The 25,860-nt window shown below is 39.8% G+C and overlaps 2 protein-coding genes across 9 annotated transcripts in view; one reads left to right on the top strand and one right to left on the bottom strand.

Moving 5' to 3' along the window:
- The window catches only part of bin1b (bridging integrator 1b), a 50,612-nt gene that overhangs the window by 20,874 nt on the left and 3,878 nt on the right, over positions 1-25,860 (bottom strand). Inside the window, exons 4-15 of one of the 8 annotated variants that reach the window (XR_003675400.1) lie at positions 25,300-25,394; positions 24,780-24,875; positions 22,799-22,906; positions 21,774-21,859; positions 20,779-20,854; positions 20,613-20,668; positions 20,043-20,087; positions 19,474-19,516; positions 17,079-17,132; positions 16,898-16,999; positions 16,578-16,795; positions 14,145-14,252 (exon numbers count right to left, since the gene is read on the bottom strand). Coding sequence is in view for 7 of the 8 variants with exons in the window: in XM_028465441.1 (XP_028321242.1) it covers positions 17,328-17,513; positions 18,278-18,283; positions 18,610-18,711; positions 19,474-19,516; positions 20,043-20,087; positions 20,613-20,668; positions 20,779-20,854; positions 21,774-21,859; positions 22,799-22,906; positions 24,780-24,875; positions 25,300-25,394 (899 nt within the window). In the remaining variant the exon portion in view is untranslated. Of the gene's footprint in view, positions 1-14,144; positions 14,253-16,555; positions 16,796-16,897; positions 17,000-17,078; positions 17,133-17,270; positions 17,514-18,097; positions 18,406-18,609; positions 18,712-19,473; positions 19,517-20,042; positions 20,088-20,612; positions 20,669-20,778; positions 20,855-21,773; positions 21,860-22,798; positions 22,907-24,779; positions 24,876-25,299; positions 25,395-25,860 lie in introns of those variants that run through there. The other 7 variants (XM_028465452.1, XM_028465441.1, XM_028465470.1 and 4 more) reach the window with 7 other exon arrangements.
- LOC114474918 (trace amine-associated receptor 6-like) lies at positions 1,370-2,474 on the top strand. The gene is made up of 2 exons (XM_028465527.1): positions 1,370-1,542; positions 1,664-2,474. The coding sequence occupies exons 1-2, from the start codon at positions 1,370-1,372 to the stop codon at positions 2,472-2,474; spliced, it is 984 nt and encodes a 327-aa protein (XP_028321328.1).

Below are 25,860 nucleotides of genomic sequence, written 5' to 3'. Positions count from 1 at the left end.
TTCAGCCAGTCTGGTTACAAGTGTGGAAAAATTGAAGCGGGTGATACAAAACCAAGCTTAAGTATAATGGTGGGAAGCAAAGGGAAGCAGTGAGTGGTAATACCTGAAACTGGAATTTAGGTTTAACATGTCTAAGGTTAAGCCCAGTACAAGTTTATCCCACAGCCCAAGGCCAGTGCATCCATGATCAATGTTTGTGCAAGAAGCACTTCTGCGAACCCAGGCACCACCCCGGGCTCAAAGGTGGGCAGCAACAAACCCCCTAATGACCAAGAAGCCCCCCCGACGCACGAGAGATCTTAGGCTGAGAGCCCCCACATACACAGCCGAGAAAGCCACAAGGAGCCGAGGACCAAGCCCGCCCAACCACCAACCTCAACCCCCCACCCGGAGGCACCGGGGCGATGCCCAACCCCCCCAGATCACGCTTTACCGATGTCGCCAGCACAATGAGCCATAGTTATTGTTCAAATCTCCTCTTTGCACTGCGCGTGTACACTCTTCGATCGGCGCCCCACGTGCACTCCGTCACTATGCCCGGTGAGCTCAGCGCCCTCTGTGCCTCCCCTGACTGCATGGGCCTCTTGGTAACTTTTTAATGTTTTATTTTATGAATTTGTATTTTAATATCTGATGATTGTCTCTTATCAAGTACTGTTTAGTTTTTATTTATTTAAATAAAATATAATATGGAAGTTTGATATGTTATGTAGCTACATTTTTCTCTGTATGTTTTATTGTATATTTCCTTTCATTTGTATTCTTTTAGGGTGACATTTTAACATTCATTCACAGATGAAAAAAAAGCCTTCTGGCTAAATCTGGTACATTTTCTATATAGATACTAATGTACACTGTCCCTGTTAAATAAACCAATACATAAATAAACAGAGGGGCCAGGCCTCCACCTGACAGGCCTAAATGTTCCCCAATGAGAGGTACAGCACTTCCCTAACCACTGTGTGAATAGGAGACCTAATATCGGGATTCAAATTGGATTTGAATCAAATCTCGATATACATCGATTGAGTGTATCCTTACACCCCTAATAGCCAGTGCTTAAAATAACAATTAATGATTCCAGTAAAAGGGTTTAAAATAATTGTGAAAATAAACATAATCCGAATGAAAGGAGAATGAGTCACAGGTGTCCGGCTGATTCAGTACGAAAGGAAAAAGGTCAGAATTGTTTAGTGTTGCATAATGTAGGAGTAGAATAATAATCTGTCAATCAGACAGTCTCTGAGGGAGGTCCAGTCCTCAGGTCCAGCCTCCACATCCATGTGTTGGTGCGGGAATAATATATCAGTTGTTCATCAGAGAGGCTGAGACAGAACAATGCAAAGTGCATCATCATCTTCTCATCACTATGAGCACACCTGATGAAGCTGAGCTCTGCTATCCACACCTGGGAAACTCTTCATGCAGGAGGATCATGTACTCTCACTCAGTGTCTGTGCTCCTTCACATCATCCTGTCCTCCATCTCTGTGCTCACTGTGACTCTCAACCTGCTGGTCATCATCTCCATCTCACACTTCAAGTATTGACATGTTCTGTTGTTTTATGACTTGTTATGTTGTTAGAATCCTGCTGTTTTCTGCTTTGATGATAATTATTGTATCATATAATGATATCAGTGTGTTGCTCTCTAACTCCTCCAGGAAGCTGCACACTCCCACCAACTTCCTCCTCCTCTCTCTGGCTGTGTCAGATTTCTCTGTCGGGTTTGTCATCGTTTTTCTGATCTTCCTTATCGATGGCTGCTGGTTTTTAGGTGCAGACTGGTGTGTCTTTTATGTAGCATTAAGTTTAGTTTCGACTGCTGCTTCAGTAGGAACTGTTGTGTTAATCTCTGTTGATCGCTATGTGGCTGTTTGTGATCCAATGCACTATCAAACTAAAGTCACAGCAAACAGAGCAAAGATATGCATTGTCCTATGTTGGCTCTGTTCCACTGTCTTTCATACTGTGATGCTCAAAGACAACATTGAACATCCAGGTGGGTTTGATTCCTGTGCTGGAGGGTGTACAATTTATTTACCACCTCTTGCTGGAGTTATTGATCTAATTTTCAGTTTCATCATTCCAATCAGTGTCATAGTGATCCTGTATGTGAGAGTGTTTATGGTGGCTGTGTCTCAGGCCCGGGCCATGCGCTCTCATGTTACAGCGGTGACACTTCAGAGTTCACAGAAGGTTAACAGGTCAGAGCTGAAAGCTGCCAGAGCTCTGGGTGTAGTGGTTGTTGTGTTTCTAATATTTTTAACTCCATCTTTCATTGTTACACTTTTAGCAGGGTTTGCAGCAATGAGTGTGTCAACATTCTTTGCTGTTCTTTGTCTGTACTACTTTAACTCTCTGCTTAACCCTGTGATCTATGCGTTTATGTATCCCTGGTTCAGGAAATGTGTGAAATGTGTTCTTTCTCTTCAGATCCTGAAGTCTGGCTCCAGTGAGGCCAACATACTGTAAAGAGGAAAAGTCAGGGACTGGGATTTAAAACAGTCACTGTAAAACTGTGGTGATGTGTGATGAATGTTCAAGACTTTTGTTTATTTTAGCCATGAATGAAAAGAGAGCACCTGCTGACCTGTTTTTTCTAGAAAATTATTTCACACATTGTATTTTATATTTGAAGACAAAACTGTATATCATTATTAAAGTTGAAACCAACACAGAGATGTTTTACACTGTTAACTTATAAAAGGCATGATATTGTTTCATAGGAAACCGTTAATGACACAAACACTATGCCACATGTCTGTACCTTTTTTATCATTAACAAAAAATAAACATGGGTTCCTCTTAAGATCCTGAAGTCTGGCTCCAGTGAGGCCAACATACTGTAAATCATATAAGCTGGTGGAGTGAACTAACTTGAAAAAAAAATAACTTTTAAGTGATCAGTCTGTTGTTGTGTCACATACTTGACATGTTTTGACATTTTTGTGTAAAACTGATCTGAAGTGCAATCAGAAGTGTAAAGTTAGTTAAAGTTAAGCAATAGTCTATTAAGAACATTCAAGTATCAAATGTGATCAGATCACACTTTATTTCTGATGTTTACAGTGTTACTTATAAAGATTTATGAAATAAAAACTTGAATTCTGAAATAAAACCTGTGACCTCATTTCTGGGAAAGCACCACATCACACAGCTGTCCAGTAATGTCTTGACTTGCAATGGCCCAAAAGTAAAATGTACAGATGCACAGAATAACACCAAAGGATTAGATTAACAATTTACAACTTATGTGCCCGACAGTTTAATTTGTCTTAGTCTGAACTACCAGTCAAAACATTAGTGTTTATGGTAGAAGGGCCACTTAAAACACAATACAGTCTGTACAGTACAGACTATAAGCAATGAAAAAACTACTCCCACAACAAAAAAAATCCATAATCATTGGCAATAAAAAAAGCTCACACCTGTGTGCAGTTCAAAATACGATGTGCACAATGAAGTTAAAATGTGCAAAAGTGTAACTCACAACAAGAAGTGAAAGGAAGAAAGGAAAAACAAAATGCTATGGAATAAAATGTTTAATTTATAATTAAACACGCATGAACTTAAAGGAGAACCAAGTAACTTTTTCACCTTAACCCAATCCTTCTTGTAGCCCCCCTGAGGGTAATACAAGTGTTTATGGGGTGATCAGGGGGTCTTTCATCCCCCCAGTGCTCTGCTGGCGGCGTTGGTGTGGGGTTGCGGTGCCTGGCTGGGGGGGTTTAGGTTCACCTGCCTATCGGTCCGTGGCTGGCGGGGTGGCCCTGCTTGGGCGGTTGATAGCGTCCTCTCTCGTCAGGGGGAGGCCGGAGCCGCCCCTCTGTGGAGGGTGCTATGTTGTGGTGTCGTGCGGGCCTGTGCTGGCCCTGGTGTGGGCGCTGGCCTCTCTCCTGCTCGGCCTCCGCCTGCTTTGGTGGGGCGGGCCGTTCTGGGCCAGCGGGGGTCGCTGCCTGGACTGCTGGGGGATGTGGCTGGTGCCTGGCTCTGCCTGGGGGGGGGTCTCCAGTTTTGCTGCTTGGCGCGTCCCTGGGACCCGTAGTGCCACGTGCCCGTCTGTGCCATCAACCCTCTCTGGTGGCTCGCCATGCAGACGGGCCGGGCTCACACCAGACAGGCCTCCTACATGGACACTTCACGTCACTCACTCCCAGCTAGTCTGGCTCACCCACTTGTTGCACCACACTCACATACCCAACCCTTGGGGGGCTGGTTGCTGGGACTGGGGTTGAGGGGGCCGCCACCTGTGCTACTAAGTAGTGGCGCGGGGGCGGCACCCCCACCTCTGGCTGCCCTACTAATCCCTCCAATTTTAATTACACCTAAACACACCACCCCCCGGAGGGTGGGACCACCACTTCCACCCTCCGGAGATATTGCACCACATACACATAGGTTGGATGGGGAGCACCGCTCCCCTCCGTCCACCTTTTTTTGAATAGCACTTCATACATTCACTAAACACACACATTCACTCAGGGGATAGGGAAGTGCCTCTCCATTGGAGAATGGAGAGGCACCATAACAGGGTGGTGGGTAGCCTCACAGATTCGGGCCTGTCGGGTGGGGGCCCAGCCCCTCTGTTGATGGCTGGGCCGCCGTGTACAGATCGGGAGGGTGCGGTCGGGCGTGGCGGGGACGGTGGGTCTCTGGGGGGCATGGGGGGTGTTGCTGGGGGCTCTCTTTGCAGGGTCTCTCCGGGCGGTGCCGGCCTGGTGGGGCGTGGGGATGCCCCTTTAACTCAGTTACCCTTATTGAGTGTGTGAGTAAACAGCACGCTGGTGTGTAGAATGCAGTGTGTAGTGCACATCTACCTCACAGCTAGAAAGTTCTGATTCCAGCCTTAGGGGTGGACACTTAGGTCCTGATCAATTCCAAAAGGGCCTCTGCTCCCTCTACCACTGTTGGAGGTACCATTCAGGTACATAGGGATGAACCGCATCGGACTATTGTATATGGGAGAGGAATCTGTCAACATCCAACACTTAAATGGACCCATTTTGACAGTGAGAAGATAGAGAATGATAACTATTTAACACTTGAAGAAGTAACGGAAGCAGAGGTGAAAGCAATCATTACAAACTGTAATCCAAAAAAATCCAGAGACGTTAATAACTTAACTATGAGTCTACTAAAAACTATAACAGCTGGAATAACACCACCGCTAACATATATCAGCAATCTCTCATTCAAAAATGGTATTTTCCCAGACCAAATGAAAATCGCAAAAATCAGACCGATCCACAAGAGTGGAGACAAACGAGATTTCACCAATTATCGACCTATTTCAATATTACCGCAATTATCGAAAATTCTAGAAAAATATAAAATATAAGAGATGCATTAGAAAATAATTTATTTGTATTCAGCATTTTTTTGGACCTTAAAAAAGCATTTGACACAATAAACCATGATATTCTGGAAGAAAAACTTCAAAACTACAGTACGGCATTAGGCACAACGCCCTAAACTGGGTTCAAAGTTATATGAGAAATAGGAGACAATATGTGGACTTTGAACAAAACATATCAATATGCCAAACCATACAATGTGGTGTGCCACAGGGTTCGATTTTAGGGCCAAAACTGTACATTCTATATATAAACAACATTTTCAAAGTCTCAAATTGCCTTAAACTAATGCTGTTTGCGGACGACACAACCATCCTATGCTCAGGTAAAGACATTAAAACTCTAATAGAAACGACGAATGAGGAACTATCAAAAATCCAAACATAGCTCAATGTCAATAAAATAGCCCTAAACGTCAGCAAAACAAAATTCATCAGCTTTGGAAATAAAAAAATAACAGAAAATATTAGACTGAAACTAGACATGGATATAATTGAACAAGTAAAAGAATATAGAGCACTAGGAGTGTGGATAGATGAGAAACTGACTTGGAAAAAACACATACAAGTAGTTAAAAACAAAGTTGCCAAAAGCAGCTACATCCTATGGAATTTACAACAAATACTACATACCAAATCACTGAAGACAATCTATTCTTCTCTTATTGGGTCACATTTAAATTACTGCTCTGAAATCTGGGGAAACACCTACAAAACGTATCTTGAACCTTTATTTAAACTACAAAAAAAAAGCAATTACAATTCTATATAAAGCACCACACAATGCACACACAAATGAACTATTTGAAAAGGCCAAATACCTAAAACTGCAAGAAATAATACACAACAACACACAAATTCTCGCATATAGGGCATCACTAAAAACACTCCCATATCAAATACAAAAACGTTTCACATACAAACACACTGCTTATGAACTAAGACATAATAATGTGTTTATACAATGTTGGGGCAGAATAATTAGTTATGCTTAATAATATAATTACTTATATTTTAATCCTTAAGCCTTGGGGTGTAACTTTTCATTGTGTGATTTCTCATGTCTTCAAGATGAAAACATACAATTGGGAGACATGGAGATGTGAGAAAGCTAACTGAGTTTAACCAAATAAATAAATAATGTTATTTATTTATTTAAATTGTTTGTTTCATTTTTCGTTGCTATCTCTTATTTGTGAAGGAGAAATCTTATTCTATCCTTTATTTATTCTGAATAATGTTAACACTCCACACCTGATTACATAGCCTAATTCTTTTATAGAGCTGAATTTGTCAGTTCATTTATTTCATTATTTTCCCTCATAATTATTATTTGAGATGTAATTTACTTAATTTTGAAGGTCAATTGGTGGCAAAAGTGTCTCCTATTCTGTGTCTGAACCAGAGTTCAGCGAGATTATTGGCCCTTTAAGGTTAGACAGAATTAAAGTTAAGTTGAGTCGAACAATCATATTGTCTTTTGCTCTCTGTATTTATCCCATTCGTAGGGGTGACGAGCCCCAGCACGGTTTGGAGAGCTTCCTTAAATGCTTGGAAGTTACTTAACTTTAAACTATCTCTTATTTCAATCAATTATCAAGAATTTCAGGAGGACCCTTTTTAAATCTCAGGCGACCCAGATTGGGCCACCAACCCAATGTTGAGAACACTTAATTTTTCCCTTAAAAGTGTCTAAACCCAGTGAAGGTGTTTTATGGTCTTGCACGCTAAGTGCTGTTGGAACAAGAAGAAAATGGTTGGAGGGTTTGAGGTATATTTTCCTATGATAAAATATAAATCAAAAATCAGAGGGACGTTGGTCCCTCCCTTCCCTTTTTTTACATAAGAATACATTTGGATTCTTAAAACCATATGATAAATATCATTGGAAAATTACTTATCTGATCATTTTGGATGTGTCTCCGTTTTCCTCTCTCTTGTGTCCGCCTGCCTTTGTGCCCTCCAACCTCCTCGACCTCCTTCTCCTCAGCCATAAAGGTCAAAGCCAGGGTCAACTGTACGCTCCTTTTGGAAATTTGAAGATCTGTCCCCACTTTTGCAGTTGGATTGGAAGTCTCTGTAGTCTCTGGAATAAATATTATGTTAGAACATCCACAATATGTCATATTGTCACGTGTCTATTTCAATCTATTTCCCCTTTGCTTCCCAGTTACAGTTATGGACAATACTTCCCTTTAATTCTCATCCTTCATCATAAGAGCGGTGACTAGGCATGGCGGCTGGAGGAGACAGGATCGGAGTCGAGAAGGCGGTGGCATTCTGTTAGGAAACACTCAGAAACAGAAAGAGAGGAAACCATTAAGACTTAACTGGATAATTTAAAATATCTCTTTTCTTTAGTTGGATCTTGATTCGTCTCCTTACAGCGACCTGTATTTTGGAAAAAGCTACATAATAACAACAACTAAGACGAAGACGTAGACAAGTGCACACCACAACGAGTATACACATATAACAACAAAAAAAACATGGACACTGAACATGAACAGTAAGGTCAGTCAAGGTCAAAGCCAGTCATTCCACTGAAAGTGGTATCATATATAAAAACGTCGTTTGGTGTTTTTAAACACCCAGAAAAAAACCTTTAAAACCTGGTAACTTTTTAGAAGGCCCAAGGCCTAAAACCTTAATTTTTAACAAGCAGCAGTGTTTTCTAAACACCCCACTACATAATTGGCAAAAACAGGGAGAAGATCTAGTGCATCAGAACCCAGGAGGAAAAGAAGGTGAAACAGAGGAACATGTGTAGTCAAGCAGCCATTCATCGGTCAATCACTCAATGACACGTCCACGGCACATTCGCACTCACAACGCGGTTCTCTCAGGCATACGTAACGTGTCATCATTCAGTCATTCATACACCGCACACGTTCATGCCTCAATTTTCACGTCCATGCATTCACAAGGTTTTGCTGCAGTGTCTAAGTGGAATATAGGTCTCATCTAACCCACCAATGGCGATAGCCAGTCCACCTCGTCTCTCGGGGTCAATGAGCTCTTATTGCCCCCTCATGCTTGGCAACCTTTTAGTGTTAATTAATTGCTTTTTACTGGTATCGTCTGATTACTAAGAGGTACGCTCCTTTTTACTTCCGCCTTGGCGGAGTCTACACTTAGAGTATTGTCCCTTGCAGTACTGACAGTCTGCTCATCTGCTGATCAGGCAGGAATCGCATGGCCATGCCTAACAACAAACTCAACCGCGGTACCAAACCGCGGGAAACTCTCAACAGCTGCAAATTCCAGAAACTTAAAACAAATATCTGAATTAGCCGGAGACCCTCTCAACCTTGCCTTATGAAAATATAAAGTAGGGAGAATTTCCAGGGAACCTTCCAACTTCTGACTTTAAGAAAAATATAAAGTTGGGAGGAGTATGGGGGAAGGGTAACCTCTCGACCTGTGTCTTTATTTAAAATATAAAGCTAGGGAGAATTTCCAAGGAACCTTCCAACTTCTGACTTTAAGAAAAATATAAAGTTGGGAGGAGTATGGGGGAAGGGTAACCTCTCGACCTGTGTCTTTATTTAAAATATAAAGCTAGGGAGAATTTCAAACTCGACCACTCGTTACTCCGGAGATTAAAAAAACCCTCCGAATTAGCAGGAGAATTATAAACCAACGCAGACTGTCAGGACTTTCTTTTGGGCACTTCTTAAGATTGAACGGAGCACGCAACCTCTAATAACCCTCACTCTAAGGGAACGTAGAAATTTGTTCAGAACGGTCTTCGGTTACCAAGCATGTATCAAATCAGGTGGACCACTATCCCCCTAAGAGTGCTTTCCCTAGCAAGGTCTATCCTTTTTCTGCACATTAAACCAGGACTTCTTGTTTGAAAAGTAATTGCCTATGTACTCATAGCAACTAATGGGACATTTTTCTCAGGAAAAATTTGGTACCCCCCCCCCTGCTGTCGAGTGGCTTTGGGCCGGCCAGACAGTCCGACGCGGTTAAGGGGGGAGCGCGCAAAATGAAAACAATGAATGTTGAACTAGGCTGTCTGTCGCAAGCAGCTTCAAAAAGGGTAAGGTACAGATTGTTTACGAGGGTATCGGTCAAAAAAATGTCAAAATTTAAACTTGTTGAGGCTGCAGTCCTCAATCTCTGTCTCAATTTTCCTGAAATTGAGTAAAAACAAAAGAGAAAAAGAAGAATCGTTCAGAAATAACAAAGGAGAAAAACGTGTGAGCTCAAAAAAATCATGGCCAATAAAAATTAAAACTTCAGCTCCAAAAGCTGAGGCAACAGAGGGCTCTGTCTTCAGCGGATGTAACCATATCTTGCATTGTGGGGGGGCCTCCCCTCAATCAAGAAAATAAATGAAAGAAAAGCAAACAAAAACAACCTTTTAGTAACACTATTTTCTTCCCCTTTGTTTGTTGTTTTCTCATAAAGGCCAAAGCAGTGTAAATAAATGAGCAACATAATGAATAAAAGCAAAGATAAATGATGGGCACACTTGATCTCATGTGGCAAACAGAAGGGTTCTGTGTGAAGTTCTGTGTTTCTCATAGTTATGAATGTGGGTGTGTGACTGTATGTCTGGTCTGTCTGCGTGTGAGAGAATAAATGAAAACAAAATAATCTAGTGCACAGTCAGAAGATAGAGGGGTTAGTATTGTGCGAAGGAGAAGCTTGTTGGCTATTTGCTAGTTGTCCCCCTTCATGCCAAAGTTCAAGGCTAAAGTGATTTAGCTCTGTGCGTGCGCGTGCCTGTGCGTGTGCGTGCGCACTACCACCAAAGGCTGTGGTGGACTTCTTGTGGCTTGGTATCCTTGTGGCTTTTGAAACAGTGTCTTTTTGGTGAAGATTTCCAGCAGACGTGTGACCAGTCTGCAGTTGCTGCCCATCATTCAGGCAGTAGTCGTGGCGTTTAACTCGCAACTCATTGGTGGGGGGAGTGTCCACTCCGACGCCCACAGGTTCTCAGTCTTTGATGATGGGGCATTGGCATGCGGCCCATTCATAGACGATGAAGAGTTGACTTGGGACTGAGCGAGTTATTTCAGCATTGCTTTGCTGAATGGGAGTTGAGTCCTTGAGTCCTGAAAGGTCACACACCTTTGATTGTCCATTTCCTTCTGATGCTTGGTCCTTTGAATGATGTTGACATTCCATTAGCGTAAGAGTTGAAGGTGATTTCATTCTTTCATTGAAGATGTCGTTTCTTCAGGGGACAACCACAAAGCCAACAGAAACTAACAATTTAAATAATAAAAAATGATAATGATGGTAACAGTAATATTAAAATAAAATAAATGAAATACTGTATTCATCATAGTGTGTGTTTGAGTGTGTGTTGCCCATCAAACATGAAATCAAAATAAAATTTAAAATAAAAATAAAATAGTGTCTGTGTGTAATGGCACTATTCTATCGGCAGGGGAGAAGTGAGAAATCACAATGTTGTGTCACAAGTGTGTAGTGCACTAAACTGGCCAGTGAGGGGCGCCACCTCTCTCTTGGGATGGGTGTGGCGTGTGCGTGCGCCCGTGCGCGTGCCTGTGTGTGTGCTCTCTCTCTCTCCCTTTCTCTCTCTGTACGTGTGTGTGGGTGTGTGTGTGTGGGTGTGTGTGTGTGTGTGTGTGTGTGTGTGTGTGTGTGTTCACACGTCAAAAAAAAAAAAGAAAAAACACAGCAGCGACGTGTGTGTGTGTTTGGCTCTCTGTATTTCTCTCCCTTTCTAAAAAGCTGACACTCGTCAAATGAAAGCATTAAAGCCAAGCCAAAGGGAGAAATCTGATTCCACGTTTAAACAAAATAAAAACAAAGATAAAAAAAAAGTAAAACTCGCCTGAAAGCATGATCTGAGTTCACATCATACCAAGATTGTATATGCGTATGCATATATTATTTGTTTATTGGGTTGTTCATCTGTTTGATTCACAGAAACACAATTTAGGTTAGATTCGGGGTTTTAATCTTTCGGTACAGAGGTGAACTCAGATCATGGCACCGCTGGGATGTTTTGGAAACTTTGGTTGCCCGTCTATCTCTGGTCAGGACCTCACAGGCTGTCTGTGGGTGTCCGAACAAAACCAAAGTAAATAATGACCTAAACAAAATATCCGAGCCCGAAGAAAACCAGAGAGAACCTACAGCATTAAAAAGCACAGAACCTCAACCATTTGAGCCTTTCTCATGGCTATTCACTGCGTCAAAACACAGAACAGCTGAGGATCAAAATCAAAGCTCAAAGCTGAAAATCAATACAATGCTTGACTGGTTCCAAAAAAAATCAACACAGAGCGAATATATATATATGTAAATGAAAATTTACATATATATATATATTTATAAAGGCAGCTTTACCTTAGTCCGAATTGGTGTTTGAGGTTCAACCGATGGTTCGTGATCCAGTCTCTGTCCGAGGGGTGGACAGAAGATGGTCCTGTTCGTGATCGCCAATTGTTACGGCAGAATTTACGGTTGACCTCATTTGAGACATGATTCATTGCTCTGGTTGAATGATGGAATCCAGGAGGAAGCATTGATGATTTTATAGAAAAGATTTATTAAGACTAAGACTAAGTAAAAAAAAGAGAGTACAAAATTATGTCCGTCCGGCCAGACGTTCGATGACAGAGTGAGACAGTTCTGATCCAATACGTATATTCCCCTCAGTCCCCCTCCCTCCTCCCCCCAGGAGATAGAGATACAGAGAGAGGGAGGAGGTGAGGACAGAGGGAGAAAAAAGGAAAGACAGTTTGTTCTTTTGGGTCTAAACAACCAGTCCTGTATCTGTCGGTTGTCATAGAGACGGAGGAGTGTGCGTTTGTGTTTGTGTGTGTGAATGAATGGATGTGTATGGCGTGTGTGTGTGACATGTGAGTGCGCACACAGAGAGTGCCTACGCACCTGTCCTTGGGAATGTTTTGGGGACTATGTGAGTGTGTGTGTAAGCATATCATGTGCTTTGGACAAGGCAGTCTGACCCAGAGTGAAGACAAGTTAAAGTTGAAGACATGAGAAATCACACAATGAAAAGTTACACCCCAAGGCTTAAGGATTAAAATATAAGTAATTATATTATTAAGCATAACTAATTATTCTGCCCCAACAACAAGAAAGGGTTAAATCTAACATTGTAAAATACAGCACTGTCAACAGAGCTATTACCAGCTGGAATAACCTTGATGCAGAGACAAAACAAGCTGCAAACTTGGCTCGATATAAAGAAAAAACTCGGAAGACATTTTTGCAAGAATACGAGATCAACACATCAATGAGAAAGAAGATGAACTTTTCTTTTGAACTGGAGGAACACAAACAACGTCTGGGGAAGAAGGATGACACGAACAACGATGGAGAGAAATAAAAAATAAAAAAAGAAGACAACACTGACTACAGATGAGAATAAATCCTACACAAAAAAGGACAAAAAAAAAAAAAAAATGAAATTGTGTTCAGAACCAAAGAATGTTTGACCAGAGAGACGAGCTCTGATGTAAATTTTCTGTGTTCAAAATAGGGGACGGGACTCGGGCAAGCAACCTGCTTCTCTCGTCTCCTTTTTCGGCATGTACAAAAAAAATAAAAAATAAACTATGAAACTCGGAAATAAACTGAATAAATAAATAAATAAATAAAGTGCATGAGAATAATGATTTACATCAGTCTTAGTGGATAATGCAGCGTGATACCACAAAGATGGCTGTGCACCATCTCTGCAAAAAGTATGACTCGGGCAATGTTTTTGATTATTTCAAAAGACACCAGATCTGGGTATCATGTTCTTGTCACACCCACCTAAAGAATGTTACGGATTACATGCAGATTCCCTTATCTACAGAGTCCAAGGAGAAGGGCCTTCGCTACTCCGTGCAGGTTATACCAATTTGTCAAACTTCCAATAGGGTTGTTTGGCTCCCCCTTAGTCTGGCAGTGGGGGTATGCGATGTGTGTAGGGCCGGGACAACGCGTCGACGTAATCAATGACGTCAATGCAAAAAATACGTCGACGCAAAATGTGCGCGCACCGATGTGTTGTCTGACCAAAACAAAGATGGCGACCCCGGAGAATAACTAAAGCGACTGGCTCCTCCGAGTTTCAAAAGTGCAAGGCAGCGAAGACATGCACTCGTTCATTGAAGGTCGCTGTTCCCCGTAGCCCTTGTCCTTTATTCCGGGTGTGACCGGACGGCAGCGCGTCGACGCAACAAGAAGGAAACACCCGTCGTGACATCAGCAGCAGCAAACGCACACACGCACCGAGCCAAGCGTAAAAACACATTCTCCTTACAACCAAGTGCATAGCATCAAATGGCTCTCACCATTAAAATATGAACAAAAAAAGCTTTGCTCTTATCCTGAGTGAGGGTGAGAAGTTGCTCTACACCAGTGGTTCCCAAACTTTAATATAGATCATAATGATGGAAGGAGTGAGTGATGACACATTTTAAAGAATCAGATTTTGTAAATAAGTGGAATAAAACAGTATTTAGCGGCTCCTGAATAGATTTATTTCTACAGTTTTTATCATTTCGTGTCATCTCCCCCCTAGTGTGACCCGTGTATTTTCAGTTCATGTGTATGTGTATGTGGTGCAATTACATCATCATTATTACAATTATAGTTTTTAACTAAAAATGAGGGTTAGGTTTTGTTTTCCGTTTTTCTGCACCGAAGCAAAAGAGCTTGAATTTGAAAAACAAGGCGTTTTCTGTTTTTTCATTTTGGTTTTGGAAACTATCAGAGTGTTTTTTGTCTTTTTTTCATGTTTTTGTTACATAATGAATGAAGGAATTATACACGGATTGTCTTACCGTTCAAAAGTGCATCACAAAATGTAGACTCCGCTCGTGCTCCATTTGGCTGCAATCGTCAACTGCTCACTTCCGGGAACTGTTGCGAGGCTCCACGAACCGCCATTGCTGTTAGAAGAAAAACGAACATTGGAGTGAACGGAGTTGTCGCAACACTTCAACTTGTTTTTTCACACAAATAAACTCTTTAAACTCTGTTTTACAGACTACTACACTATCCAAATGTATTACTTTGTAGTTGCCACTGTCTGTCATCTCAGACGCGGTGGCACACAAAATAAATTACTTGGTCGGACTTTGGTGTTAGCTTAACAAATATTGTTCTTTAAAGTACTTAAACATTACTACTGTTATCTGTCATTGTGCGTGAATTTCAACCTGCTTACCTGTAAAAACAAGCAGAAGCAAAAAGATGAATTATGTCGTTCGAAAAGTGTTCAATGCTTGTAAATAATTTTAAATTATTGTATACTTTTAAGAGGAGCTAGCTTGGTTCAGGCACAGGTTAGCTTTAGCTCATCAGTGCCGACTGATTTCTTCTAACGTTAACTAGTGATGCATAAGGCACCTAGCGCCCTCTGCTGGTGAAACTCAATACTGTTACTGTCCAATACCTGCTTAAATACAGTTTGGATAAATGACATTTTACCACCTTGTGCCACACAAATGAAATACGAGGAACTGGAACCAAATCCAGGACCCTGATTGGTTGTCATGGGAAGGATTAGTTAACTTAAAGCATGCTATTTTGGAACAACCAATTTTGTACTAAATATATTTTATTGTATTTAAACTGATGTTTTGAAGTGTGTTAAAAGTGTGATGTTAGTTTATATTTATAAATTCACAAAAAGTACAATTTATGTCAGTATATTTTGGATATAGACTAGTCAAAATTGTAATACTGTATAGTTAAAATACATATTGATCTATGACTGTGTCAAGGCTACACACCAACATCTAGTGTCCACAGGAACACACTGCAGTTTTCATGCTTTTTTTTTGTGTATTAATAAGGGACAAAGTTATGATATAGTCTTTAAATTCTCACAGAAAGCTTACAAAGAGGGGAGAAGACTTGTTAAATTTACATTAAATTTGTAGATTTTACCATATAAAATGCTAAGTACATAATATTACATTTACGGTTAAACTGAATATTATTAATCCTGCACTTTGAGTCATTTTTTTATTTGAGCCCATACACTCATTGAATTAATGCAGTAACAAAAATAAATGTGTAAGAGATTCTGGTTCATTATTGCAAAAACCGCATTTATTGTCTGTATCTAAAAATGTGGAGAAATGCAAGTTGGTTGGATAAATAGTGTATTGTGACACAACATTTGTAAGGCAATGTCCACGCCTTCATCCAATCAATGTTTGTAAAAGTTTCCCCAAATAACAATATTTATTTGTCCTTATAGTTCTACATCAACCTGCCAAAGGACTAAAGAAACAATGTGACCTTAATAAGCTGATTATTTATATTATACATTGTGTGTGTGTGTTTGTGTGTGTGTGTGTGTGTAATGTTTTTACAGCGTGTCTAAGCGGCTGATGAAGACGATGAACACATGGATTACAAACAGAGAAGTGCTATTATTTGGGCCATAGTATATAGTCAAAGAGGTAAATCCTTGTTTTATTCACAAATAAAATGGGTTAAAAGAGACCAAAAAAAAAGTGGAATAGTGGTAAAAACAGTTCAAAGTGTCAATATTAGCTTAAAGTTAAAAACAATTCGTTTAAACTGGCAAATAATGGGCATGGTAAATGGCTAATGAGGTGAAATTGGCAAAATAAGCATGAAATACGGTGAAAAAAGGTTAAAAGTGACAATAATGGGTCAACATCTGTGACATTAGGTGGAAAAGTGGTGGAAAGGGTTTATAAGTGCTGAAAAGGCATTAAAATGTGATGGAGAAGTGTCAGAAATGGGAGTAATGTAGCAAAAATACATTAAAAGCAGCAAAAATATGGCAAGAAAAAGTGATGAAAATAGGTTAAAATATGGTGAGTTTGGTGTAGTTGCAGAAAAAGGATAAAAATAAACAAAAAATGGGCTGAAATTGTTCAGAAAATATTCTTAGTTTCTTGAAGGCATCTGGCGACCCCCTCCCAGTGTCCGACCCCAAGGTTGAGAACCCCTGATCTATGAACACTGAAGGTTGTTCACTAAAGTGTGTAATTGTGTCTTCGTGCTGAGGTAAACCTGTGATTGTCCTTCAAAATAAGAGCTTCGACAGGAAGCTGGAGCTGATGTCATCCAATCGTTTGTCTCGTTTCCTCGTCTTCTAAAGATCACTCTGTGTGTGTGTGTGTGTGTAGGAGATGAAGATTAGAGTTATCATCATAAATATTAAACATGAATAAACCAGTTTGTGTTGAAAAAACAAAGTGAGAAAATGTTCCAAACCCAAAGAAACAAACCTTTAATAATAACTTTGAACGTCAGTGTTTTTGAGACGATTAAATCTACTGATGATGATGGTGGTGATGATGATGATGATGATGAAGAACAGAGGATTCAGGGTTTTAAATCTTCTTCAAATCTTCTGGGTGAAATTCTCGGGAAAAACACCTTTGGCTGAAAAATCTTTGTTTTGGAACCAGAGAGACTCCTGTAGGCCCAGGAGCCAACCATCGTCCTACACACACACACATACACACACACACGCACACACACACACAACAATAAATGTCAACTCATCAAAAGTGTTTTATGTTTCAATGTTTCATAGAACACTAACCTGTTCATCTGGATTATCAAAGGCCAGAACCAGAACCACGTCTCCAACGTTCAGCTCCAGTTCATCGTTATCAGTAGCAGAATATTCATGGATGGCTTTGACCTGGAGATACATCATCATCATCATCATCATCACCACCACCACCATCACCATCATCACCATCATCATCAGTGGTTCTAACCTTGTAGAGGAACCCTGGAGGAAGTTCTCCATCTGAATCGTTGGTCACATCGCCCTACACACACACACACACACACACACACACACACACACACACACACACACACACACACACACACACACACACACACACACACACACACACACACACACACACACACACACACACACGCACACGCACACGCACACGCACACATTAAACAAGGTGAACAAACGTAAAGTCCAAACATGGGTAAAACAATCTCCTGCTCTACACCCTACTGCTCCTCTTCATCATCTTCATCTTCATCATCCTCACCCCACCCTGACCTACATCTGCACCTCCTTCATCGTCCCAGCTCGACTCAGCGTATGAAGGAGCTGAAAACGCTGAGTCATACTGAGCGTAGCCTCCAGTGATGCTCTGCTCCTCTTCCTCCTCTTCATCATCCTCTCGCTAAAAGGAAAAGATGTGGAACAGGAGGAAGAACAACAGTGGAAAAGGAGGAGAAAGAACCACAGAGGAAGAGGAGGAAGAACCACAGAGGAAAAGGAAGAGGAAGAGGAGGAAGAACCATAGAGGAAGAGGAGGAAGAACCACAAAGGAAGAGGATGAAGAATCACAGAGGAAGAGGAGGAAGAACCACAGAGGAAAAGGAGGAGAAAGAACCACAGAGGGAGAGGAAGAGGAGGAAGAACCACAGAGGAAGAGGAGGAAGAATCACAGAGGAAGAGGAGAAAGAACCACAGAGGAAAAGGAGGAGGAAGAACCACAGAGGAAGAGGAAGAGGAGGAAGAATCACAGAGGAAGAGGAGAAAGAACCACAGAGGAAGAGGAGGAGAAAGAACCACAGAGGAAGAGGAAGAGGAGGAAGAACCACAGAGGAAAAGGAAGAGGAAGAGGAGGAAGAACCATAGAGGAAGAGGAGGAAGAACCACAAAGGAAGAGGAAAAAGAGCCACAGAGGAAGAGGAGGAAGAACCACATAGGAAGAGGAAGGGGAGGAAGAACCACAGAAGAAGAGGAAAAAGAACCACAGAGGAAGAGGAGGAAGAACCATATAGGAAGAGGAAGGGGAGGAAGAACCACAGAGCAAGAGGAAAAAGAACCACAGAGGAAGAGGAGGAGGAGGAGCAAATGTACAGAGGGATAAATGTAGTTTAGAGTAAGAGACGAAAGGAGGGATTAAAGAGCGCGGGAAAATAGGCCACGCCCACTTACCCACGACTGACATCAAGCAGTAGGAAACAAGAGATAAATAATAAATATTACACATAGACACGATCATCACTGATGGAGCGTCATCAGAGAAACGAAGAACATCTGAGGAACATCGTTAGGGGGCGGAGCTTCACACAGATTAATACACAAAGTTAAAATCACTATATCAATAACGTGAAAAAGATATGTTTACATGCAGTTAAACCAGAGCAGTTTAATCTCTAGAATATAATGTAATATATTGTAATGTAATGTAATGTAATAGAATAGAATGTAATGTAATGTAATGTAATGTAATGTACTATTCTCTATAATAATAAAGTGTCTCTGACCTGTTGTGTAGTAGTTGTGTGTGTGTTGTCGTCCGTGTATTGGTGTCTTTGATCAGGTGATGGAGTCAGTGTGGAGGGGGGCCGGCCTGGAGGACCAGGTCTCTGACAGGGGGGGGGGGGGGGGGGGTCAGGGGGCGGAGTTAAAGCACAGGTGAGTTCATGCAGCAGGAGAAGAGGACATGTTTAGTGAGTTAGTGTTTAGTCACATTTCACTCATTACAAAGTCTATAAAATGTCAAATATGAAAAAAAAAAAAACAAATGTAAAAAAAATATTAAATGAGTAAATAAAAGAAATGTAACAAATGAAGGAAAAAGAAGAGGAAACAGTTTGATCACATGATCAATGAGTCCACCTACAGTTTAGATAATGGTTCATTCCATTAAACCTTGGACTGAGCCAAGTGTTCAACAGTAAAATAATCATTAAACAGGAGAAAAACAGGAAAAACACAAAGACATTAAATATAATCAATAATTTAATATCGGAACATACAGGTCAGAACATCCTCTACACCTGGAATAATATCATTAAATTAACACTTCATAATACAAAGATCATATCTAATGTTATTGTGTAACGATTTATTGTCACTAATAATAAAGCTAAACACATATATTATCTATAGACACAATGATCACTTATTATTTCAATAAAAGCAGGGCTTAAATGACCACTAAATACATTTAAAGTTAAAATAGTTTCTTTAACAGTTTAAGCTCATGTATCAGACCGTGGCCCATTATTAATGATTGTATTATTTATTTATTATTTATTATTATTGGTCCATTATCAATGACCCCTGGTCAACACAACACGTTAGAGTATAAGTGAAGAAATAAATCATAGATATATTATATTTACCTTAGGAGCTGAGCTGGCGGATTCACTGTGGTTGATTTCATCACTGATAGAAAATAATAATAAAACAAAAAAATAAAAGCTTTAAACAAAACTGATCTGATCAACATTGACACACACAGTTATTAGAAATTAAACTCAACATGTTCCACATTCACAGTTTAGACCAAACATTCATAGATTATAATATAATAAGTCTGTTTGTGTGTGGCTCAAATATCTCTGTGTTTCAGTGACAGACAGCGCTGAGACTTTCAACATGGCTGCTGCTTGGTTCAAGGGTGTGCAGCGTCGGATTTGTTTGGACTGCGATGATACCGTACATAAATTATTTCTAACTGATGACATCATCGCTGTGGAGGTAGGATTGATGACATCATCACTGGTGGACCAATGTTCCAATGTTCTAATATTTAGTTACAATAATAGTGTTAGTAACAATATTAATGTGAGACTAACTAAACAAACATTAATCAATACTGCAACAGATGAATATAATATAGTGAAGGTTTAGTTTGACAGGAGCACACAACACACACACACACACACACACACTGCTCCACAGGTTTTACCTCTTTAAATCGTCTCCTCTCTTTACTGATGCAGATGCTTCTGTTCTACAGCAGGAGAACATTCACTCATTTCTACACTATATATATCTGTTAAAGTCATACTTAATATATATATCTATTGAAGTCATACTTTATATATACCAGGGATGGGCTGATACCAGCCTATTATACTGATACCGTACTCATACTCACTAATATCCAATGAGAACTCATTACATGTAATTGTTTTAAATGGTGCAGGTCTGTAATTTCTGTTACATGTTCAGTGATTGGCCAGCAGGGGGAGCCAATCAGACACAGAGAACAGAACAGCACCCTGTGCTATGATAAGGGATATGAAACACACTTTGAGTCCAGGTCAAATATCAGACACAATGCTAGTGTTCACCTGCACTAACAGCTTTATAAACATCTGTGTTTTTACCAGCTGTGGCCCAGCTGTGCACATCTGAGTCGCACCAAGTCAGAAACTCAAAAGTCCTACTTTTCATAGAGATCTGTATATACTGTGTATATATATATATATGTATATATATATATATATATATATATACATAGTACTTGACTTACTTGAGGTGTTTCTGCTCTTCCAGTTTGGTCATGATGTCGTTCAGGTTCTGTGTGAGCTGTAGAGGAACAGAATGGATCAATGAGATGATCAATGAGATGATCAATGAGATGATTCATATTATGATTAACGAGCTGATTAATCAGATGATCAATGGGTTAAACTCACCTTTCCCATTTCTTTGTGGAACTTCTCCTGATGACCTGCCATGTTCTGGAATGTGTTAACGTAGACGCCAACACGACTGCACACACACACACACACACACACACACACACACACACACACACACCCACACACACACACACACACACACACACACACTTCACATGTTGGAACAGCTCCAACGAGCGGATGGTGGAGTTTCTAAAGCAGATGAGGGTGGAAGTTCTAAAGGAGATGAGGGTGGAGGTTCTAAATGAGCCAATGGAGTTGGTTCTAAAGAAGCCAAGTGTGGAGGTTCTAAAGCAGATGAGAATAGAGGTTTTAAAGGAGCTGAGGGTGGAGGTTCTAAAGGAGCCGATGGTAGAAGTTCTAAAGGAGCCAATGGTGGAGGTTCTAAATGAGATAATGGTGGAGGTTCTAAAGAAGCCAAGTGTGGAGGTTCTAAAGGAGCTGAGGGTGGAGGTTCTAAAGGCGCTAATGGTGGAGGTTCTCAAGGAGCTGTGGGTGGAGGTTCTACAGGCGCTAATGGTGGAGGTTCTAAAGGAGCTGTGGGTGGAGGTTCTAAAGGCGCTAATGGTGGATGTTCTAAAGGAGCTGTGGGTAGAGGTTCTACAGGCGCTAATGGTGGATGTTCTAAAGGAGCCGATGGCGGAGGTTCTAAAGGAGCTGAGGGCGGAGGTTCTAAAGGAGCAGATGGAGGAGGTTCTAAAGGAGCCGATGGTGGAGGTTCTAAATGAGCTGTGGGTGGAGGTTCTACAGGCGCTAATGGTGGATGTTCTAAAGGAGCCGATGGCGGAGGTTCTAAAGCAGCTGAGGCTGGAGGTTCTAAAGGAGCCGATGGAGGAGGTTCTAAAGGAGCTGAAGGTGGAGGTTCTAAAGGAGCCGATGGAGGAGGTTCTAAAGCAGCTGAGGCTGGAGGTTCTAAAGGAGCCGATGGAGGAGGTTCTAAAGGAGCTGAAGGTGGAGGTTCTAAATGAGCTGAGGGTGGAGGTTCTCACCTGGTATAAAGAACGGGAAGCTCATCCTGTAGCTCCACGTTCAGCTCCTCAAAGATCCTCTGAGCTCGGCCGAGCTCTTCCTCTGCCTGAACACACACACACACACACAAACACACACAAACACACACTATTAATGTGTGTTCCTAAGGAACTTCAACTACGGTGGAACAGGACCAGGTTCCTAAGGAGCTACAGGAGGAAGGGTCTCAGGAACAAACGTAAGAAACAATCAGAGGTTTTAAAGCTGCAGATGTCACCAGTAGGAGGAGCTTCTTTGTTCTCATGCTGTGTGTCTTACAGTGTGTTAAATATATAAACACATTTTGATTATTTAGTGATAAAGTGTGTCCTCACTGCTGATCATGTGATCATCAGGTGTGCTGTGATTGGTTGATCAGGTGTAGTGAGGTCACCTGGTTGTAGCTGAGGTTAGTCTGAGCCACCTGATGAGCTGAGATCAGACCCTGAGCCCAGCTGGGAGCAGCTTTCTCCAACAGAGCTGCAGGCTACACACACACATGCACACACACATGCACACACACACATGCACACACACATGCACACACACATGCACGTACGCACACGCACAACAATTGAACACAAACGCAGCAGGCATTAGTGACATCATCACTTCATTCATCTCCATATTTAACATGACTTAAAATAATAAATGTATCTTTGTTTAAAAATATAAAACCATGTTTGTTTTGTTATAGTAAATAATAATAATGATAATAATAATAATAATGATAAAGTCTGTGTGCTGCTACACACTCAGCTAAATAACATGTCATTCATTATTTAAAGATTCAAATCAGTTTCTTCACCAGTTTCACATTTTCCTTCAACTTTTATTTGTTGTGATTTTAAATGAAATTATTTTTAAATTGTAATTTAAATTATTCTTACTTTAAAATATAATTTCTGTTCTTTGCTTTCTCACAATATTTTTAAAGACACTGCATGCAATCACAGTCTCAACACACACGCACACACACGCACACGCACACACACGCACTGGTTACCTTGGCGATCTTGGCCTCATCTTTTTTCTTTCCTTTCTGTAGAGAAGAGAAGTGATGACGAGCGCTGTCAAAGTCCACCATCTTCCTGTCACGCTTCGCTATACGAGCCTGAGAAACAATTTATTCACCAACATTAAATAATCACAGCTGCATACTTATAATGTGATAATCTGATTAAAAAATGTGATAATGTGTAAAAAAAATACTTTGATAAAATGTGATAATCTAATAATCTATAATAATCTGTGATATGTCTGTGATAATATGTAGTATATCTGTGATAATCTGTTGAAATCTGTAATAATCTGTGATGAAAATGTGCTAAAAATGTATATTGTGTAAAAAATACTTTGATAAAACATGATAATCTAATGATCTGTAATAATATGTGATGATCTGTGGTGTATATGTGATAAAATGATAAATAATCTGTAGTAATCTGTGATAGAATTTGACAATATCTAAAAAAAAAAAAAAAAAAAACACGATAATCTAATATGTAAAAATCTGTGATAATCTAATAATCCATAATAATCTGTGATATATCTGTGATAATCTAATAGTCTGTGGAAATCTGTGATTAAAAAATGTGATAAAACATGATAATATGTGGTATATCTGTGATCATCTGTAATAATCTGTGATAAAACTTGATGTGTAAAAAAATACTTTCATAAAACGAGATAATCTAATTATCTGTAATAATCTGTGATAATCTAATGATCTATAATAATCTGTGATAATATAATAGTCTGTGATAATCTGTGATTTAAAAAATTGATAAAACTTGATAATATGTAAAAATACTTTGATAAAACGTGATAATCTGTGGTATATCGGTGATAATCTAATAATCTGTGGTAATATGTAATCTGTGATAAAACTTGATAATGTGTTAAAACACTTTGATAAAATGTGATCTGTAGTATATCTGTGATAATCTAATAATCTCTGGCAATCTGTGATAAAACTTGATATGTAAAAATATTTTGATAAAACATGATAATCAAATAATGTGTAATATAATAATCTGTGATAACATGTGGTATATCTGTGATAATCTAATAGTCTGTGGTAATCTAGGATTAAACAAATATGATAAAACTTGATCATATGTAGAATTAATTTGATAAAACGTGATAATCTGTGATATTTTAATCTGTGTGGATTCTGGTGGTTCTGTTTGTTGTTTTTGTGAGAACATTTTGAGCTGTATTTTATTGTGGGGTTTCCTGTAGAATGTTTGCTTGGGGTATTTGTTATTGTATGTAAGGTTTCAATGATGTAAAGCACTTTGAATTGTATATATGAAAAGTGCTATATAAATAAAATTTGATTGATTAATTGATAATCTGTAATAATATGTGATAATCTGTGGTATATCTGTAATAATCTGTGATAATCTGTGGCATATCTGTAATAATCTATGATAATCTAATAATCTGTAATAATCTGCGGTATATCTGTAATAATCTAATAATCTGTAATAATCTGTGGTATATCTGTAATAATGTGATAATCTGTGGCATATCTGTAATAATCTATGATAATCTAATAATCTGTAATGATCTGTGGTATATCTGTAATAATCTTATAATCTGTGATAACCTCAGTATATCTGTAATAATCTATGATAATCTAATAATCTGCGGTATATCTGTAATAATCTAATAATCTGTGATAACCTCAGTATATCTGTAATAATCTATGATAATCTAATAATCTGCGGTATATCTGTAATAATCTAATAATCTGTGATAACCTCAGTATATCTGTAATAATCTATGATAATCTAATAATCTGCGGTATATCTGTAATAATCTTATAATCTGTGATAACCTCAGTATATCTGTAATAATCTATGATAATCTAATAATCTGCGGTATATCTGTAATAATCTAATAATCTGTGATAACCTCAGTATATCTGTAATAATCTATGATAATCTAATAATCTGTGGTATATCTGCAGTTATCCTCACCTTGATGTCTCCAAACTGAGTGAGGTAGGTGTCCATGGGTAGAACTGATTTATCCATCAGGTTCTGTTGATACTCCAGCCACACTGTGTCAGAGTCCTGGAACAGAACCACCACAACAATTGATCAGATTGTTGATCATCTACGTCTTCAGTTATTGAAGCTACGTTAACATTGATTTATAAAGAATAAAGAGAGTGAAACAGAAGTGACTCAGTGGGAATAAAAAGATGAAAGATGGTCGTCAAACATGTTTTAATGTGATCAGTCAGACTTTAGGCTGATCATTGTATGTCTCTGATGTATGCTAACATTGATCAGGTTTCCTCTGTGTCCATAATAAACGTCAGTGTTACCTCCAGGTTATTGTCCATCTCCTTCTCTATCATCTCCTTCACAGTGAAGCACAGAGGAACCAGGCATGCATCAGGAGAACATCAGCGTTAGCATTAGCAGTGTTAGCATTAGCAGTGTTAGCAGAAAGGAAAGGTCAAAGGTCAGTGCTGTGGTTCATGTCTCTGACCTCAGCCAGTGAGTCGATCTCCTCCTTCCCAAACCACTCTGGTTCGTACATGTCAGCCAGACAGTCCTGGAGGCGGCGGGACGCGTCATGCATTGCTGGAAAAACAACCAAACATTAAACTTTAGTGTTATTATTTAGTGTTTGTGACGCTAACTGTAACAGGATGTTCTACGTCTTTTATTAGCTTTGCATTTAGCCTCTGATGTGATTTACTTTGTGTTTATTTGGGTTCTCGTAGGAGTTCTTTTTTTTCCTCCCACAACTCGTTTGTCTTGGATCTCCTCCTTGGCTATTAATGCAGCACTAATGACACGTATGACATCTCATAAAGACAATGTCAAGGATCTGCAGTCTGGCTTTTTTGGAGCCAAAATGTCAAAGTCAAGGTCAAGGTTGCATCAAGTGTCAAAAACCAAAAATTTCTATATCACTACTAATATTTACTGTACAAGTTCAATGCTTACATTTATGAAAAGCTCATCTCATGTGGAATTTTTTATTTAATTGGACCGAAGCTGTTTAACCTACCAGTAAAAAGATCGGTAGGGGTCAAAGTTCATG

This window comes from Gouania willdenowi, chromosome 2, assembly GCF_900634775.1.
Source record: "Gouania willdenowi chromosome 2, fGouWil2.1, whole genome shotgun sequence".
Lineage (NCBI taxonomy): Eukaryota > Metazoa > Chordata > Actinopteri > Blenniiformes > Gobiesocidae > Gouania > Gouania willdenowi.
The sequence above is the reverse complement of the archived record's forward strand: the minus strand, read 5'-3'. Positions and strand labels throughout refer to the sequence as shown.

Coding starts and splice junctions, on each gene's coding strand:
- LOC114474918 (XM_028465527.1), top strand. CDS start 1,370: ATGAGCACACCTGATGAAGCTGAGCTCTGCTATCCACACCTGGGAAAC. Junction 1,543..1,663: donor ATCTCCATCTCACACTTCAA/GTATTGACATGT, acceptor TAACTCCTCCAG/GAAGCTGCACACTCCCACCA.